Source organism: Heloderma suspectum, chromosome 7 (genome assembly GCF_057233095.1).
Source record: "Heloderma suspectum isolate Gila_16-S chromosome 7, 16-S_ref, whole genome shotgun sequence".
NCBI lineage: Eukaryota > Metazoa > Chordata > Lepidosauria > Squamata > Helodermatidae > Heloderma > Heloderma suspectum.
The window spans coordinates 125125388-125141772 of NC_139464.1; the positions used below are offsets into that span (position 1 = coordinate 125125388).

At 49.9% G+C, this 16385-nt stretch overlaps 1 protein-coding gene across 1 annotated transcript in view; it reads left to right on the forward strand.

Moving 5' to 3' along the window:
• The first annotated feature begins 520 nt into the window (after positions 1 to 520).
• Positions 521 to 16385, forward strand: part of NOBOX (NOBOX oogenesis homeobox) — a 38389-nt gene continuing 22524 nt past the window's right edge. The window contains exons 1-4 of the mRNA XM_084811393.1: positions 521 to 1014; positions 5463 to 6215; positions 10932 to 11038; positions 14746 to 14867. Coding sequence (XP_084667519.1) covers positions 966 to 1014; positions 5463 to 6215; positions 10932 to 11038; positions 14746 to 14867 — 1031 coding nt within the window. The 5' untranslated portion in view covers positions 521 to 965. The remainder of the gene's footprint in view (positions 1015 to 5462; positions 6216 to 10931; positions 11039 to 14745; positions 14868 to 16385) is intronic.

A 16385-nucleotide genomic window follows, 5' to 3' on the forward strand; every position in this document is an offset into this window, starting at 1 on the left:
ACACACTCCCCCCACCCCTGGTATGATGTTGCTGCCAATATATTGTTAGAGATGGGGAAAATCAGGGCACCACACAGCCCCCCCCCCCCCCGCCACGCATATATGCAATATGGTGATCTACAGCACAATCCCATACAGGTCTAATCATAAATACGTCCCACCAGGCTCAGCCGGGCTTACTCCTAGATGAGCGAGTACAGAATTGCCACTTTAGTTTTGCTAAGAAGCTTCACCCCTTTTCCAGCACCTGGTTTGGAAATTACTGGCTTAGCCATAGACCTTTGCTGAGGATCAGACTGATATTTTGTGTATGAACATTCGATGAAGAATTTCTACGCGGATAGTTCTGCGATCATGTGACCCTTGCCTGGAAGCAAGTATCGCATAACGCAGTGGGATCTGTTTCTGGGGTGTGTATAGGGTTGGGTTAAAGGGCAGCCACACGCGCCCCACTACTCCTCGGTCCCACCTGGCCCAGCGAGCACGCACAGCTAACGCTTCAGACCAGCCAGTGCGCGCAATGGTCGACCTGCACATCTTTTCCAGTGCAAGGCGCCTGGTGCGAATCCAAAGCTTGGCCAAGAAGTTCCCCGCACGACAACTCGCCCTTCTGGATGCGCAAGACGCGTTAGGCGCCAGTCGCCCGCCCGCCCTGGAGGCCGCCGTTGCAGCGCGGCTCCCGAGTTCACACGCGCAGGCCGGGGCTGCAAGAGAAGCGCCGCCGGCCTCCCCGGAAAGCGGCCGGGCTGGGAGAGCCTCTCCGAGGGCCCGGACCCCCCCCCCGCCTCGCCGCTTGACCTCTTGGCCGCCGCCTCCGCCCAGGTGGCCTTGATGAGGCTCGCGCAGCTCGTGGCGCCGCCTCGCCCAGGCGCTACAAGCCGCGGGCTTCCGAGCAGCCTCCGCGCACGAGGCTGCCGCCGCCGCCGCCAAGCTCACCCGGCTGGACCGCGCGCGCGGAGCGGAGGATGGCGCTCCGCACGAGGCGGGAGCAGGGCGGGCCCCACCAGGACGCCGGTAACGCGGGAGCAGGAGGGGGCAACTCGTGCTGCGCGGGCGGGCGGGCGACCCAGTCGACGCGGGGGGCGGCGGCGCCCCCCCAGGCCAGCGCTGCGAGCGCAGCCGGGCCGCGCCTCTGGCCTCCCTCGTCGAGGAGGCTCTTATTTGCCCTCTGTAATTGCCATTCTCACGCCACGGCCCAATTATGCCCTCAGGCAATCAGGGCCGGAGGAGGCCCCTCCACCGGCTCCCGCGCGGGCCCTCACCGCGCGCCCCGCCTCGGGGCTGGACCGCGGCCCTTCAGCCCGATGAGGGGAAACGCGCGGGAGGGAGGCCGCCCGCGCAGGTACCGGTGGCCTCCCCGAGGCACCGAAGCTGCTCCCTTGCACACGCTCCAGGCTACGGGCCCGCTGGTGCGCCGCCGGCGCCCTCGGCGTTAGATGGGATGATGGGGAGGGGAGAGCCGGCGGTCGGGCCCGTGGCTGGTGAGCCGCCCGGAGAGCTTCACCTGTTGGCCGGTAGAGAAGTGCAGTCAACGAAATGGGGGGAAGTGAAATGGTTCTGGTACCATTACCGAAATAAGGGCAGTGTTGTTTCTTCTTCGTCAAATGCAGCGTGCAAAAAAGAGCCTGTGTGTGACGCATAACCATTAACCACATTGGTTCTACTTTGCATGTTGCAGCCCATGTAATTTAAGAATCCTACAACCTAATCTTGGCTGTGTTGACTCTGAAGTATGACCAGTTTCGGTTTATTCTGAGGCTGGTGTGCACTTCCATTTTTCGTGTAGGCCTATGTAGGGTTAGAGCCCAGATCCTGCAATGGTGTGAGACAATGCCCTTTCGCGGAGTTCCAGAGGAGCGGATTGCTGAGTGCTGCCATGGGCAGAAATCTTTGATGCTCAGTTCTGTCTCAGTGAGGTTGTGCCCCTATGCACCCTTACTTGAACAGAGGCAAATCTCACAGAACACGGTGGCACTTGCTTCTGAGTAAACATGCATAGGATCTGACATGTGTAACTCCCAAATGGCCTGTAGGTTGCCAACTCTGGATGGGCCTGTGGCGGTAAGAGGGAGAGCCCAGAGGGCTGTGGGTTGGACCCTAGTGATTTTTTGGTGAGTCTGGAGGCAGAGTCCGATGCAAAAACTGTTTATGTGCCCAAGGCAGCCTTCCAAAACATGGCCTTTAACAATAGGAAAGACCTGCTGGACTTGGCCTGGACAGGGTGTGCTTCCGGGGAGGAGCCAGGAAGCAGTTGAGGGCAACACCCGCTGCTTCTGGCCTGGGGGAGCAATATAAAGTAGTTGCTTTGGGCAGCAGAAGAACACACGAGGAGCCCTGCGGGATCAGACCAAGGGTCCATCTAGTCCAGCATTCTGTTCACACAGTGGCCAACCAGCTGCCCATGGGACACCCACAAGCAGGACATGAGTGCAACAGCACCTGCCCACCCGTGTTCCCAGAACTGGTGTACATAGGCTCACTGCCTCTGATACTGGAGGTAGTACAGAGCCATCAAGACTAGTAGCCATTGCCAGCCTTTTCCTCCAGGAATTTGTCTAGCCCCCTTTTAAAGCCATCCAAATTGGTGGCCATCACTACATCTTGTGGTAGTGAATTCTGTAGTTAATGTGCTGTGTGAAGAAGTCCTCCCTTTTATCTGTCCTGAATCTCCCACCAATCAGCTTCATGGGATGGCCCCGGGTTCCAGTATTATGAGGGAGAAAAATGTCTCCCCATCCACATTCTCCACACCTGGCATCATTTTGTACACCTCTGTCATGTCTCTCCTTACTCACCTTTTCTCTAAGCTAAACAGTCCCAGCTGTTGTAATCTTTCCTCATAGGGGAGATGCTCCAGCCCCTTGATCACTTTAGTTGCTCTTTTCTGCAAACAGCAGATTCCAGGGAGGAATTCTTTTTCCTACTTCCAGTCCCTGACTCTGTGGGCTGTTAAAAAAAAAAAAAAAAAGAGTGAGAGAGTACTCAGGACCAGAACATGAAGCAGTTTGACTTTCTGTTTCATGTGTGAAAGGATCAAAGGCCATCAATGGTGTCCAATAGCACTTTATTTTTTTAATTTACAACACTTTATACTGCTCCACATCTAAAACAGATTCTGGAACAGGGAACATAAGAAGTAAAAGGATAAAAAGAATTAAAACACCACATTAAAATTATTCTTAAAAAACAAAACAAAAACAGAATGCCAATAAAACTGAGGCTGGTCAACCAGGGAGGGTTTCCTGGAAAATATCTGTTTTCAGGAGCTGCTGGAAGCAACGCAGTGTTGGCACCTGCCTGACCTGCAGGATAAGGAGTTCCAAAGAAAGGGGGCCACCACACTGAAGGCTGTTCTCTGCGTGGACTCCAGTCAGGCCATAGGTCCATGTGGAACCACCAGGAGCAGGCCCTCTGATGACCTTAATGACTGGGCAGATTGGTAGGGGAGAAGGCACTCTCCCAGGTGTCCTGGTCCCAAGTTATTTAGGGCTTTGTACACTAGTACCAAAACCTTAAACCTGGCCTGGTAGCAAATAGGCAGCCAGCACAGTTCCCTCAGCAAAGGAATTGCATGCTGGAAACTGGCAGCTCCTGATAATAGCTGAGCTGCTGCATTCTGCACTAATTCCAGCTTCTGGAGCAGCCCTGAGGGCAGCCCCACACAGAGCCCATTGCAGTAATCCAGTCTTGAGGTTACTAGCACCTGGACCACTATGGCCAAGCTATCCCTGTCCAGGAGAGGCTGTAGTTGGTGAACTAGCCAAAGCTGGTAAAGGCACTCCGAGCCACCATGGCCACTTGGGCCTCCAGTGACAATGGTAGATCTAGGAGTACCCCCAGACTACGAACCTGAACTTTCACAGGGAGTGCGACCCCGTCCAGCACAGGCAGCGCACCTGTCTCCTGGGCTCGGGAACCACTCACCCACAGGGCTCCCGTCTTGCCAGGATTCAGCTTCAGTTCATTGGCCTTCATCCAGCTCATCACTGAGTCTAGGCACTGATCCAGGACTTGCACAGCCTCACCTGATTCAGATGTCACAGGGAGATAGAGCTGCTTGTCATCAACGTACTGAGGGCACCTCGCTCCAGATCCCCTAATGACTTCTCACAGCAGCTTCATATAGATGCTGAACAGCATTGGGGACAAGATGGTGCCCTGCGGAACCCCAAGGCTCGGTTGCCAAGGGGCCAAGATATGACCACCCAATGTTACTCTCTGAAACCAGCCCTACAGGTAGGACTGGAACCACTGTAGCACAGTGCCTCCAGTGCCCATCCCATGGAGTCAATCCAGGAGGATTCCATGGTTGATGGTATCAAAAGCCAATGAGAGATCAAGCAGAATTAACAGGGTCGCACACCCCCTGTCCATCAGGGCGACCAAGGCTGTTTCAGTCCCATAACCAGGTCGAGACCCAGATTGGAATGGGTCTAGATAATCAGTATCCTCCAAGAGTGCCTGCAGTTGTCTCACCATGACCCTCTCCTCAAGAAAGGAGTATTCGCAACTGGGTGGTAGCTGTCTAATGCCATTGTGTCCAGGGTGGGCTTCTTTAGGAGTGGTCACACTACTGCCTCCTTAAAGACAGCAGGGACCACCCCTTCCTGTAGAGTAGGGATGTACGAATCCCTTACCCTGCTCCGCAGTGGGGGATCCGCAGTGGGGGGGAGGCGCTCTGTCCCTCCCCCCGGAATCCTGCCTGGCTGGCTCCACTCTGTGGTGGCTCCACAAAGCCACCGGCCAGTGCCATCCGCACCCGGAGTTCTGGCCGCAGCCGGGCTGCTGCGGCCGCCATTTGCATCCTGCCAGGCTGCCGTGATAGGCTACGTAAGTATTTACGTAGCCTATCACGGCAAAGGCAGCCACGCAAATGGTAGTGGCCACCGTTTGCGTGGCTGCCTTTACCGTGATAGGCTACGTAAGTACATTCACCTAATCATCTGCATAGCTCCACTATGTGTGATTAGGAGAACCTTTAGTTTGCCGCTCAGTACATGCAACTGCATTTGCTCACATTTATCCTGTGATATTTTTGCCCTTCCTTTCATCCCTTCATTTGTTGTCTCCTCACTGTTGAAACTTAGGGCTGAACTACCCACTGTGTGTAGCATGGAGCCAATGGAGGGTTTCCCCCATCTTTTTAGCCCCTGCGTGGGTGTGGAGTTGAATTTGGGGGCTGGGGAAGCAACTGGGTAGAAAGATTAAACCTCACCCAGGTTTAATCCGCACATGCTGTTTAATCCAGGTTTAATCCGCACATGCTGTTCTGGATCCAGATTGGGCCCACAAGTGCCTACTAAAAGACAAAAAAAGAAAGCTAGGCTCATTTGCATGCTATATATTTAATGTAGTGTGTAGTTTAGCCCTCAGGTTGTGAATGCCTTGGGCAAGGACCTGTAGCCTTGCTTTGTTTTTTGTTTTCATATATTAAGGATAATTTGAGCGCTTTTGCTTTGCAGTGTGCAAGGAAGAATTTGAGGAGCAAGAAGGGAAGGGACTGAGAGGGCCACTGTTATGCACAGAGCAATTCGTTCAAAATGGGAACCTTGTGGGTGAGATTGCAGCCAAAAATAATGCTTCCATACACCACACTGTGATCATAGAAAATGAGTCTGGGAAGATCCTGGAGAAAGAAAGGGACTCTGATGTAGCAAAGGGAGAAGAGGGGGATGGACACTGCTTCATAGCCCAGGGGCTTGGATCACTCAATTCACAGCCATCTACTTTGGATCCTCATCAGATCAGTTTCACCACCATATGTGGGCACCTCCCAACCTACTTCAGTGATATGAACCCTGAGCCCCCTATTCCAGAAATGGAGCTGAATCCAGGACTTACTAACCATCCAAAGTCACAAGACCAAGCAGAGTTATATTTCCTTAATGTTCCAGAAAAGGAGACCATGAAAAAACAAAGCAATCTCATTCTTGCAGCAGGTTCCCCTCAAACATCCTCTGCTGCTCTTGGGGACATACACATACCAGAGCAGTTCCAGGGTGTGAACGAGAACCTCAGCCTGGGCCACGCTTCTCGCAGATCAGCCAGATGTGCTGCCATTAACTGTACCGGTGAGCAGCAGTCCTGCAGGCTTTCTTCGTTTGAGGTATCTAAAAGCAACCCGGGTGGAGCCAAGGAAAAGGAACATCCATCAGAAACTCCTGAAGAACTTGCTCCTCCTGCCCGGAAAAAGACACGTACATTCTACAGTGCTGGTAGGTTATTAAGAACAGATTTGTATTGTTTCATGCAAGTGGGTCTCCCGTGCCCTGAACGGGAGAAGTTCTTTGGGGTAACTGCTCTAGGATCTCTTTCCTCATGAACAGGAGAGTCATGGTGTTTTTATGGTATCTGCGTATTTACAAATATACACTCCAAGCTTGGGGAGCAGATGAACACTGACCGACAAAGGTAATATCAGTTGTCCCGTAAGCCATCAGCATCCGGGTGAAGCTCCTCAAGGCTCAGCTGCAAAGTTCAGATTCCTTTCCTGGATTCATTCCAATGCAAAACTATTTCCAGCCCCGGCTTGAGTGAGTGGGGTGCCTTGCAGCCAGGAGGCACCAACCATCAGTGCTCATGGGGGGAAAAAAATCTTCTAGCCATTAGAAAGCATTAACTAAGCCGTTTCCATTTTCTAGGACAGGGCCAGGATACCTGCAGACTTTGGTCTAATTTCAGGTGCCCTCTGAAAGTGATCAGTTCACACCTCAGGCAAGAGTGATCCATCCTTACCACAGCAGCCTGCTGGATGGGGAGGGAGGGAGAGAGAGAAAAGGAGAAAATGGGTGGTCCTGCCCACTGTTGGATCTGGCCCCCACTCCCTGCTGGCTGTCAGGGGCAGGACTGTGTGTCTGTAGCTTACTGCTCCTAGGTTCACCTGGGCTCAGCTGCCTGCATCAGTGCTGGCGTACGTGCTTGCATGCCAGTGCATGGTGGCCACCTGTGGGATAAGTATGACAAGCATCGCGAACAGCCAGAGGCAGTGGCACGCCTACGTATGTGCCTGGTGCTGACATATGGGCCAGTGTGTGCATCAGGATAAGCCACGCTGAAAACAAGCCATGCTGGGTTGTTCAATCGCTCACAGGTGCTCGCCAGCTTGCCATGGCTTGTTTCCCCCTTCATTCCCCCGCCCCCTCCCATCATGTATCCCAGGGGTCTTTGCAGCACAGTTCCTCAAAGCACCTGCTTTGACATATATATATGCTCTATCTGGATGGGGGCAGGGGAGGTTGCCTTACTTTAAGACTGAGGCGGCTGAGGGTTTTATTTATTTTCTTTACACTTAAAAAAAGCCTTCTTGGCAGCTCCTTGCAGCCCATTCCTCTTCCTCGCACATCTCTGCCTGTTTGTGTGATTGACTTACCTCTGGGTATGCACCCCCCCCCAATTCAGAACCATGGCAATTCAGAAGGGGGGATTTAAGCTCCCCCCCTCCAAATTTCATGCTGAAATCTTCACCCTGCCATGGAGAATGGTTTTAAAAAGATTAAAAATAGAGACTTTTTTCTTTTTTTAACCCCCCCCCCCGGGAAGTGAGGAATTTCAGCTGAAAACAGGAGGGGAGAAAGCTTAAATCCTCCCCTCTCAAATTGCGATGGTCCTTAATTGGAGGCACGTGTGCTTACCCAGGGGTAAGTCAGTCACGCATAGCTGAGCTAACTCAGCTCACAAGGGGATAAAGCCGGTCGCTGTCAGATGAGGCGCCGAGCCGGAGGAGGAGGGGTGGAGGGCACTGCGAGGAGCTGCTGGGTTGCTTGCTGCTCTTGCCTGGAGACTCTGTAGCCCCTTCTGGCAAAACATACACAAGCTAATCTGCCAGGTCCAGACTTCCATGACAAGCTACCCTTTAAACAAGCCACCCTGAACACCCCAACAACAAGCCATGGGTTCTCAGGGTGGCTTGTGCGTGGTTAACAAACCATGCTGAGGAGACTGCTCCAGGTTCAGTTGTTGTTCAGTCGTTAAGTCGTGTCCGACTCTTCGTGACCCTATGGACCATAGCACGCCAGGCCTTCCTGTCCTGCGCTCTCTCCCGGAGCGTGCTCAAGTTCATATTCATTGCATCGGTGATGCTGTCTAGCCATCTCATCCTCTGCCGTCCCCTTCTCCTTTTGCCTTCAATCTTTCCCAGCATCAGGGTCTTTTCCAGGGAGTTTTCTCTTTGCATTAGGTGGCCAAAATATTGGAGCTCCAGTTTCAGCATCTGTCCTTCTAATGAGCACTCAGGGTTGATTTCCTTTAGGATGGACTGATTTGACCTCCTTGCAGTCCAGGGGACTCGTAAGAGTCTTCTCCAGCACCACAGTTCAAAAGCATAAATTCTTCGGCGCTCAGCCTTCCTTATAGTCCAGCTCTCACAGCCATACATTACTACTGGGAAAACCATAGCTTTGATTAGACGGACCTTTGTCGGCAAGGTGATGTCTCTGCTTCTTACTACGCTATCTAGGTTTGCCATAGCTTTCCTCCCAAGGAGCAAGCGTCTTTTAATTTCATGGCTACAGTCACCATCTGCGGTGATCTTGGAGCCCAAGAAAATAAAATCTCTCACTGCTTCCATTTCTTCCCCTTCCATATGCCAGGAAGTGATGGGGCCAGATGCCATGATCTTGGTTTTTTTAACGTTGAGTTTCAAACCAGCTTTTGCACTCTCCTCTTTCACCCTCAACAAGAGGCTCTTTAGATCTTCTTCGCTTTCTTCCATTAGAGTGGTATCATCTGCGTATCTGAGGTTGTTGATAATTCTCCCGGCAATCTTAATTCCGACCTATGATTCATTCAACCAGGCGTTCCTCATGATGTACTCTGCATATAAGTTAAATAAGCAGGTCGACAATATGCAGCCTTGTCGTACTCCTTTCCCAATTTTGAACCAATCGGTTGTTCCATGTCTGGTTTTTACTGTTGCTTCTTGACCCTCATACAGGTTTCTCAGGAGACAGTTAAGGTGGTCTGGTACTCCCATCTCTTTCAGAATTTGCCAGAGTTTGTTGCGATCCACACAATCAAAGGCTTTAGCGTAGTCAATGAAACAGAAATAGACGTTTTTCTGGAATTCTCTCGCTTTCTCCATGATCCGGCGAATGTTGGCGATTTGATCTCTAGTTCCTCTGCCTCTTCGAAACCCCGCTTGTACTTCCGGTAGTTCTCGGTTCACATACTGCTGAAGCCTAGCTTGTAGGATTTTGAGCATCACCTTGCTGGCATGTGAAACGCTCTTTGGCGTTGCCCTTCTTTAGAATTGGAATGTAAACTGACCTTTTCCAGTCTTGTGGCCACTGTTGAGTGTTCCAAATTTGTTGGCATATTGAGTGCAGCACTTTAACAGCATAATCTTTTAGGATTTTAAATAGCTCCGCTGGAATACCGTCATCTCCGCTAGCTTTGTTGTTACTAATGCTTCCTAAGGCCCACTTGACTTCACTCTCTAGGATGTCCGGCTCAAGTTAAGTGACCACACTATCATGGCAGCAAAACACCCTGGAGCAAACAAGGGCCACAACACGCACACCCTGGAAGTCATGTTGTGAGAACCAGGCCTTGGGGTCTGGCCTTCGCTCAGTCCAGTTTCTCTAGCACTGCTTCCTGTCCCTTGGCACAGCAGACCAGAGGCAGAACCACTCTAAGGGGCTGCCTATACACAGCCCTTCACATAGGAGCAGCACGATACATCTTATTCAAAAATCCCATGCCATGGAGTGACTTGTGACACACTTGCTAAAGAGGTTGGCCATCACTGCAAGTCGGTGGCTAGGGGGAGGGGGACTGGATCACCTGGTGCCAAGACCACAGTCTTTTCAGGACCAGGCAAAATGTTCTTAATCACTCAGGCATTTTAACCTGCTGTAATTGTAGTGGTTTTAAGGATTTTTATCTGTTGTTTTTACTGGGATACAATTGATTATACCACTGCCCAAAATCTTAAATAGGGTGGGCCATATCTAAATGTTTTAAATAAATAAACTAAATTGTATATGTATTTTCTGTTCCAAATGTATGGATGGCAAGTTTTTAAGTGTTCCGTGCATGCTGGATTGTCAGTATATCCACCTAGTGTTCAGTCTGTGTTAATCTGCAGTTTGCTTGGTGTGTTGGCCATTATTCATCCACTTTGTAGATGTTTTTATTTTTAACCGTTACCACTGTCCTCCTCCATAATCCCACACTCAGGTGGTTGAGAGCCTCCCAGTTTAGAAATGAAACATGGCCACCCAAAAATTAGGTAGTGGTTTGAAGCAGAAGCAGTCGAAGTTGCTGTTTCTGCACCCGCCACGGCACCCTGGAAGCAGCGCTCATGACTGAGGTTGCTGGGGCGAGGGGGTGGGCCTTCAGCCTCCCCGTCCCTCAGTGGCTCAGAAACAGCATTCCCCACCCAGTGATCTTGCACAGTGCGTGTGCATGCATGTGCATTCCCCGCTCCCCCTGCCCAAACTGAAACTGGGTGCAGCCAAAATGGAAAAGGTCCAAAGGAAAGAGGAGGCAGGCAGGCTGCTGGGTGGGTCTAGCAATTCAGTCTTTGGTTCGGTGCCGTGGAATTCTGATGGGGAATGTGTGTCATCAGGTTTTAAAAACTTTTCCACGTCGTCTCCCCCCACCCCCCAGCAATAAAGTGATCAGGTTTGGGTCTGGTAGCCTCGGTCCTGAGCCCTATAGCACAATGGGGAGGAAAAAAATGTGTTCCCTGTGAGCCCCAGACAGCACCACAGGGCTCCTGTTCCAGGCTGGCTGGGGTGAAGCTCTCCTGTTAGAGGTTGGGGATTCACTGTGGCATCTCGATACATTTGTATTTTGAAAGTGGAGGAACGTTGATATGAATATTATCTATTTCCCCTTTGCCGTTCTTCCCATCTTGCGCCTTCTGATACTGTTTTCTTTTCCTGTTCTCCCTTTCACGTCCTCATATTTAATGGTGCCCTCCTTTCCAGAACAGCTAGATGAGCTGGAGAGAATGTTCCAGGAAGACCATTATCCTGACAATGAGAAACGCCGGGAAATCGCTGCTGCTGTTGGTGTGACACCACAGCGGGTTATGGTAAGTCGTTCCTGCGGAGGCCTGGTTATGATGTGACATTCCTGGCTTGCTTAACCATAGGCTAGCTGGGTGGGCATGAGTGTCTGGCCCTTTCGCTTGCCTCCTCCCTTTGCAGGCTGGCATTGATGCACTGAGCCTGATTAGCAAGCTACATTTCCCTGTTACATCCAGAATGAGGGACTTGTTTAATGTCTGTTTACTAACGAAGACCTTGAGCCACACACTGATATTATTCTGCAGTTCCACATTTTGGATGTAATGGAGAACTGTAGTTTAACCTAACTGGGATCTGTGTGGTGAAGTAGGAAGGCAGGAGGCAAGGGGAGGGGCAGTGGAGGAGTGCATCTGAAAGAGGCTATAGTCAATTGCATCCATGTGCTGGCATCTGACTTGCATAGAAAAGAAATGGCTCACATGTGCAGTGTATTGTTGCCACTGCAAACACATCTCAGATTGCTGCTCTGTAAATAGACAAATCACGATTTTTATTTTCACAGAAGGAAAACCACTATCTCTCGTGAATTTGTGGCGTAAGTGTTGCACTGCACACATTAGACTGTTTATGTGAGCCGGTTTGGGGTGTTCTGTTTGTTTGTTTTTGCACAAATCAGTGTACTTCTGGCATGGATTAGGAGAATTATAAGTTAGTGTCATCTGTTGGTCTAACAGTTGAGAGCTTTTTAGTTTAATACAGACTAGTGGCAGAGTGTGTTTGTGTACCTTAAAACTTACATGATCTTATGCAGGTGTTGATCCAACAAAAGACATCGGTTTGATTCATTTATTTATGTGTGTTTGCTCTTCGGTGTACATAAAATTCAGATGGTTTGCTAAAAAATGGGATGGTAGTCACTAAGCTATTGTTTTCAGATGACACCTGCAAATATTGAGAGGAAGTGAAATTGTGTTCCTTATTTGACCCCTCTTTAATTTCTAAAAGTCTGGGGTCCCATTCCTTCCTGTGGCCTGGCTTCATCTTTCAAGATCATCAGTATCAACAACCCATAAGGATATACCATAGCACTTTATATAGACTATCGCACTTCACAATAAACATATGTTTATTGATATGAGGAGGGCTCTGGATAGGGGTGAATGCTCCTTCCTTGTTCTCCTCGACCTCTCAGCAGCTTTTGATACCGTTGACCACAGTATCCTCCTGGACCGCCTGAAGGGGTTGGGCATTGGAGACACCGTATTACGGTGGTTCCGGTCCTTCCTCTCCATCAGGTACCAGAGGGTAGCACTGGGAGAGGAGGTTTTGGACCTGTGGCCACTCACTTGTGGGGTGCCACGGGGTTCCATCCTCTCCCCGATGCTATTTAACATCTATGTGAAGCCGCTGGGGGCTATCATCAGGAGGTTTGGGGTGCAGTGTCATCAGTATGCAGATGACACGCAGCTCTGCCTCTCGTTCAAATCTTCACCAAGGTTGGCCGTAGAATCCTTGTCCAAATGTCTGGAGACGGTGAGTGGCTGAATGGGGAGGAACAAGCTGAACCCTGACAAGACCGAGGTACTTTTGGTGGGAGACAAGAGGAGGCTGGGGGATGTTGACCTGGTGTTGAATGGGGTATGGCTACCCTTGAAAGACCAGGTCCGCAGCCTGGGGGTCATCTTAGACTCCCAGCTGTCCATGGAGGCTCAGGTGTCAGCTGTGAGCTGGACAGTGCTGTACCAACTCCATCTGATATGGCGGCTGTGCCCCTTCCTTCCCGACCATCTGCTCCCATCAGTAGTACATGCCCTGGTCTCCTCTCATTTAGACTACTGTAATGCACTCTACGTGGGGTTACCCTTGAAGACGGTTCGGAAGCTGCAGCTGGTACAGAACGCGGCGGCTCACCTGATTAAAGGCAGCCGCCGGCGAGATCACATCACTCCAGTGCTGAAGGAGTTGCACTGGCTACCAGTTGTTTTCCGGGCCAAATTCAAGGTGTTGGTTTTGACCTTTAAAACCCTATACGGTTCCGGCCCAGACTATCTCAAGGAGCGCCTCCAGCAACACCAGACAGGCCACTCAACAAGATCAGCCTCGGATGGCCTTCTCTCTGTCCCATCAGCCAGGACAGCTAGGCTGGTGAGGACGAGGGAGAGGGCGTTCTCTGTGGTGGCCCCCACTCTGTGGAACTCCTCCCTAGGGAACTCCGCCATGCCCCCTCTTTAATGAGCTTCCGCCATGCATTAAAAACGCTGTTGTTCAGGCAGGCATTTGGGGTAGGCTAGGGTAATTTTAGAAATGTGATGTTTTTAATGTTGAATTTTATTGTATAAACTGTTTTTATTGTTGTACATCGCCCAGAGTGGCTGGGTGACCGGCCAGATGGGCGATTAATAGATTTAATAATAAATAAAATAAATAAATAAACGTTATCCCTAGAGGACATTTATAGGGAATAAGGAATGTCAGGGATTTCTTTCTTTCTACATTTGGGTGGTATAGAGCAGGGAAAGACACCCTGGCACTCTCCAGATGCTTTGGGCTACACTTCCCATAAGCCCAAGACGGCATGGCTAATGGTCAGGAATTATGGGAGTTGAATTCCGGAACCCCGGGAGGGCGCCAGGCTGCCTCGCCCTGGTATGAAGAGTGATCACATGTGTATCCTACCCCAGTGTATGTGGAGATGGACCTTTTTATCCTCACGGTGGTGTATGAGTTAAGTTAGGGTGAGAGGGAGCCTGGCGTGCCCAAGACTAGGCAGGGACCTTCATGGCCCAGCAAAGATTGGAATCTGAGTCTCTCCAACCCACGTCACAACGTTATCCTGGAAGAACTTTATTCCAGTGAAATGCGGACTTGGGGCACTAGACACTCAATCACAGTACCAGTGCTGGAGGAAGGGATGATGGGGAGGGGCCTTAATGAGAGGGGCAGTGGTAGAGCACATGCTTTGCATGCAGAAGGTCTCAGGATCAATCCCTGGTATCTCTAGGTAGGGCTAGGAAAGAATCCTGCCTGAAATCTGCGGCCAGTCCATGTCGACAGTCCTGGGCAAGATGGACCAATGGTCTCACTGCGTAAGGCAGCTTCCTCTGTTCCTAACCTTTTTCCTGCTGTTTGCTTTTATTGTCAGACTCCCACACCCAGAAATGCTTTCTGTGTAACCCACAAGTGGAAAAAATACAGTGGCCTGTGCAAGTCTCCTGTGGGTGAGAAACCAGATGGGAGTGGGGGGGAGCTTGGTCACAGAAATATCCCCTAGGGAAAGGTTGGACTGCCGCTCCCCCAGCACTGTCTCTATGATGAAATTTACAGCTCCCCCCTCAGACTGCATGCCAAGGCTGAGATGCGAGGGGAGAAGAACTCCAGTGCCCATCTCCCGTGTCTCCTGTGGGAAAGAGCTGCTTAACCCTTCCACCTCTGGCCATTTCCGGCTCAGTGTGCCCCTCTCCTGCTTTTTTGCCCTGTGGGGAAAAGAAAGGGGCATGTAGCTTGCGGAGGGGGTGATTGAAAGGGCCTAACAGCTCCTGCTGGTTCCCTGCTCATGACTGCAGCATCCAAATAGTTGCTTTTGTGTTTTTTTAAAGAGGGTTTGGGGAAAAATGCCTTTAATTTTGGGATGGTTGATATATTCTCTATATTTTGAATGGGTCATAAGAACATAATGTCCTGTGATCTGGTGGATGGTGTAGGCAGTAAAATGAATAAGATAGGTGTGTGTATGTTTGTTTCACTGAGGTTCCGCCCCCCTCCGCTTTAATAGGTCTGGTTCCAAAATCGCAGAGCAAAGTGGAGAAAAATAGAAAAATTGACAGTGAAGGGCAACCAGAAATGTTCAGCTACAGCATCAGCTTTGTCGATAAGCCCTCAACAAAGTTCTCAAGGGTGAGAAGCCTGTGCATCTTCGTTTTGATGGATAGTAGTTCTGAAGAGAACTGAAAGTGTTCTAATAGAGGCATTGCTGCCCTCTGGTTCTTTCATCCCAAAGTCTTCTCTTGTCAGCCAGGTTTTGGAAAGTTTTGTAGTGCTACAAAAACCTGCACTGTCTGTTTTTTTTTTATAGAAGTGATAGTGAGATGGGTGGACACACCATGGTCAGTCATGGCTCTCCCAAATTCATGTCAACACAGTCAACAGTCTGAGGAAAAATGTCTTATCTCTCCAGCCAAAGAGTCAAGCTGGTATGAATGGAGCACTCCTGCTTTCTCCCTAAGCTTCCCCCTGCCCTCATGTTCAAGGGACTGAAGCCCTTCAAGTTTTCCCTAAATGAAATTAGAAAACTTCTGTAGCCAAGGCTATACATTTTAGGCACTCACACAGGATTTAGGATCTAGAGAATATTTGATTTCCTGTTTTATTTATTAAATAATAATTAAAACATACATTACAAGTTTCTGTAAGTTACAGAGATACAAACTAAAATGTATAGGGGTTCATATAACGGAGGGAGTGGAGAACAGGAAGAAAAACAAGAAGATGATCAAATCTCTTTTCCCCCTCAGTTCCCTTTCCCTGAATTTGGGATGCAAAATAATATGAGTTCTGCTAGGCAGTCTTCTCTCTAGAATTTCTATGTGAAATTTAAAAAAATCATATGTAAAATTAAAAAGTAATTATTACAGAATGCAGTAATTATTGTTTTATACTCCCCCACAAATGTATTGCCCTGAGTGCGCACACACAAACACACCAGCCCACCAATATTATGGGAATGGGGTTTTGTTTCCTATAGAGCTGCTTTTCACTTCCCATGGTTCCTAAATCCTCTGTCATTGCCACTAGAACTTAAGAGGAGCTGTGCCGGATCAGACCACGGGTCCATCTAATCCAGCATTCTGTTGACATGGTGGCCAACTAGTTGCCTGTAGGAAACCCACAAGTAGGATATGAGTACATCAGCACCCGCCCGCCCATGTTCCCTAGCAACTGGTATACATAGGCATACTGCCCTTGATACTGGAGGTAGCATATAGCCATGAGGACTAGTAGCTATTGATAGTCTCCATGAATTTGTGTAATCCCCCTTTAAAGCCATCCAAATTGGTGGCCATTACTACATCGTGTCGTAGCGAGTTCCATAGTTTAACTATGCCCTGTGTGAAGAAATACTTCCTTTTATCTGTCCAGAATCTCCCACCAATCAGCTTCATGGGATGACCCCTTTGGGTTCTAGTATTCTGAGAGAGGGAGAAAAATGTCTCCCTATCCATGTTCTCCACACCAGACATAATTTTGTACACCTCCATGTCTCCCCTTACTTGCCTTTTTCTAAGCTAAACAGTTCCAGGTGTTATAGAATCATAGAATAGTAGGGTTGGAAGGGGCCTACAAGGCCATCGAGTCCAACCCCCTGCTCAATGCAGGAATCCAAGTCAGAGCATCCCTGACAAATGGCTGTCCAGC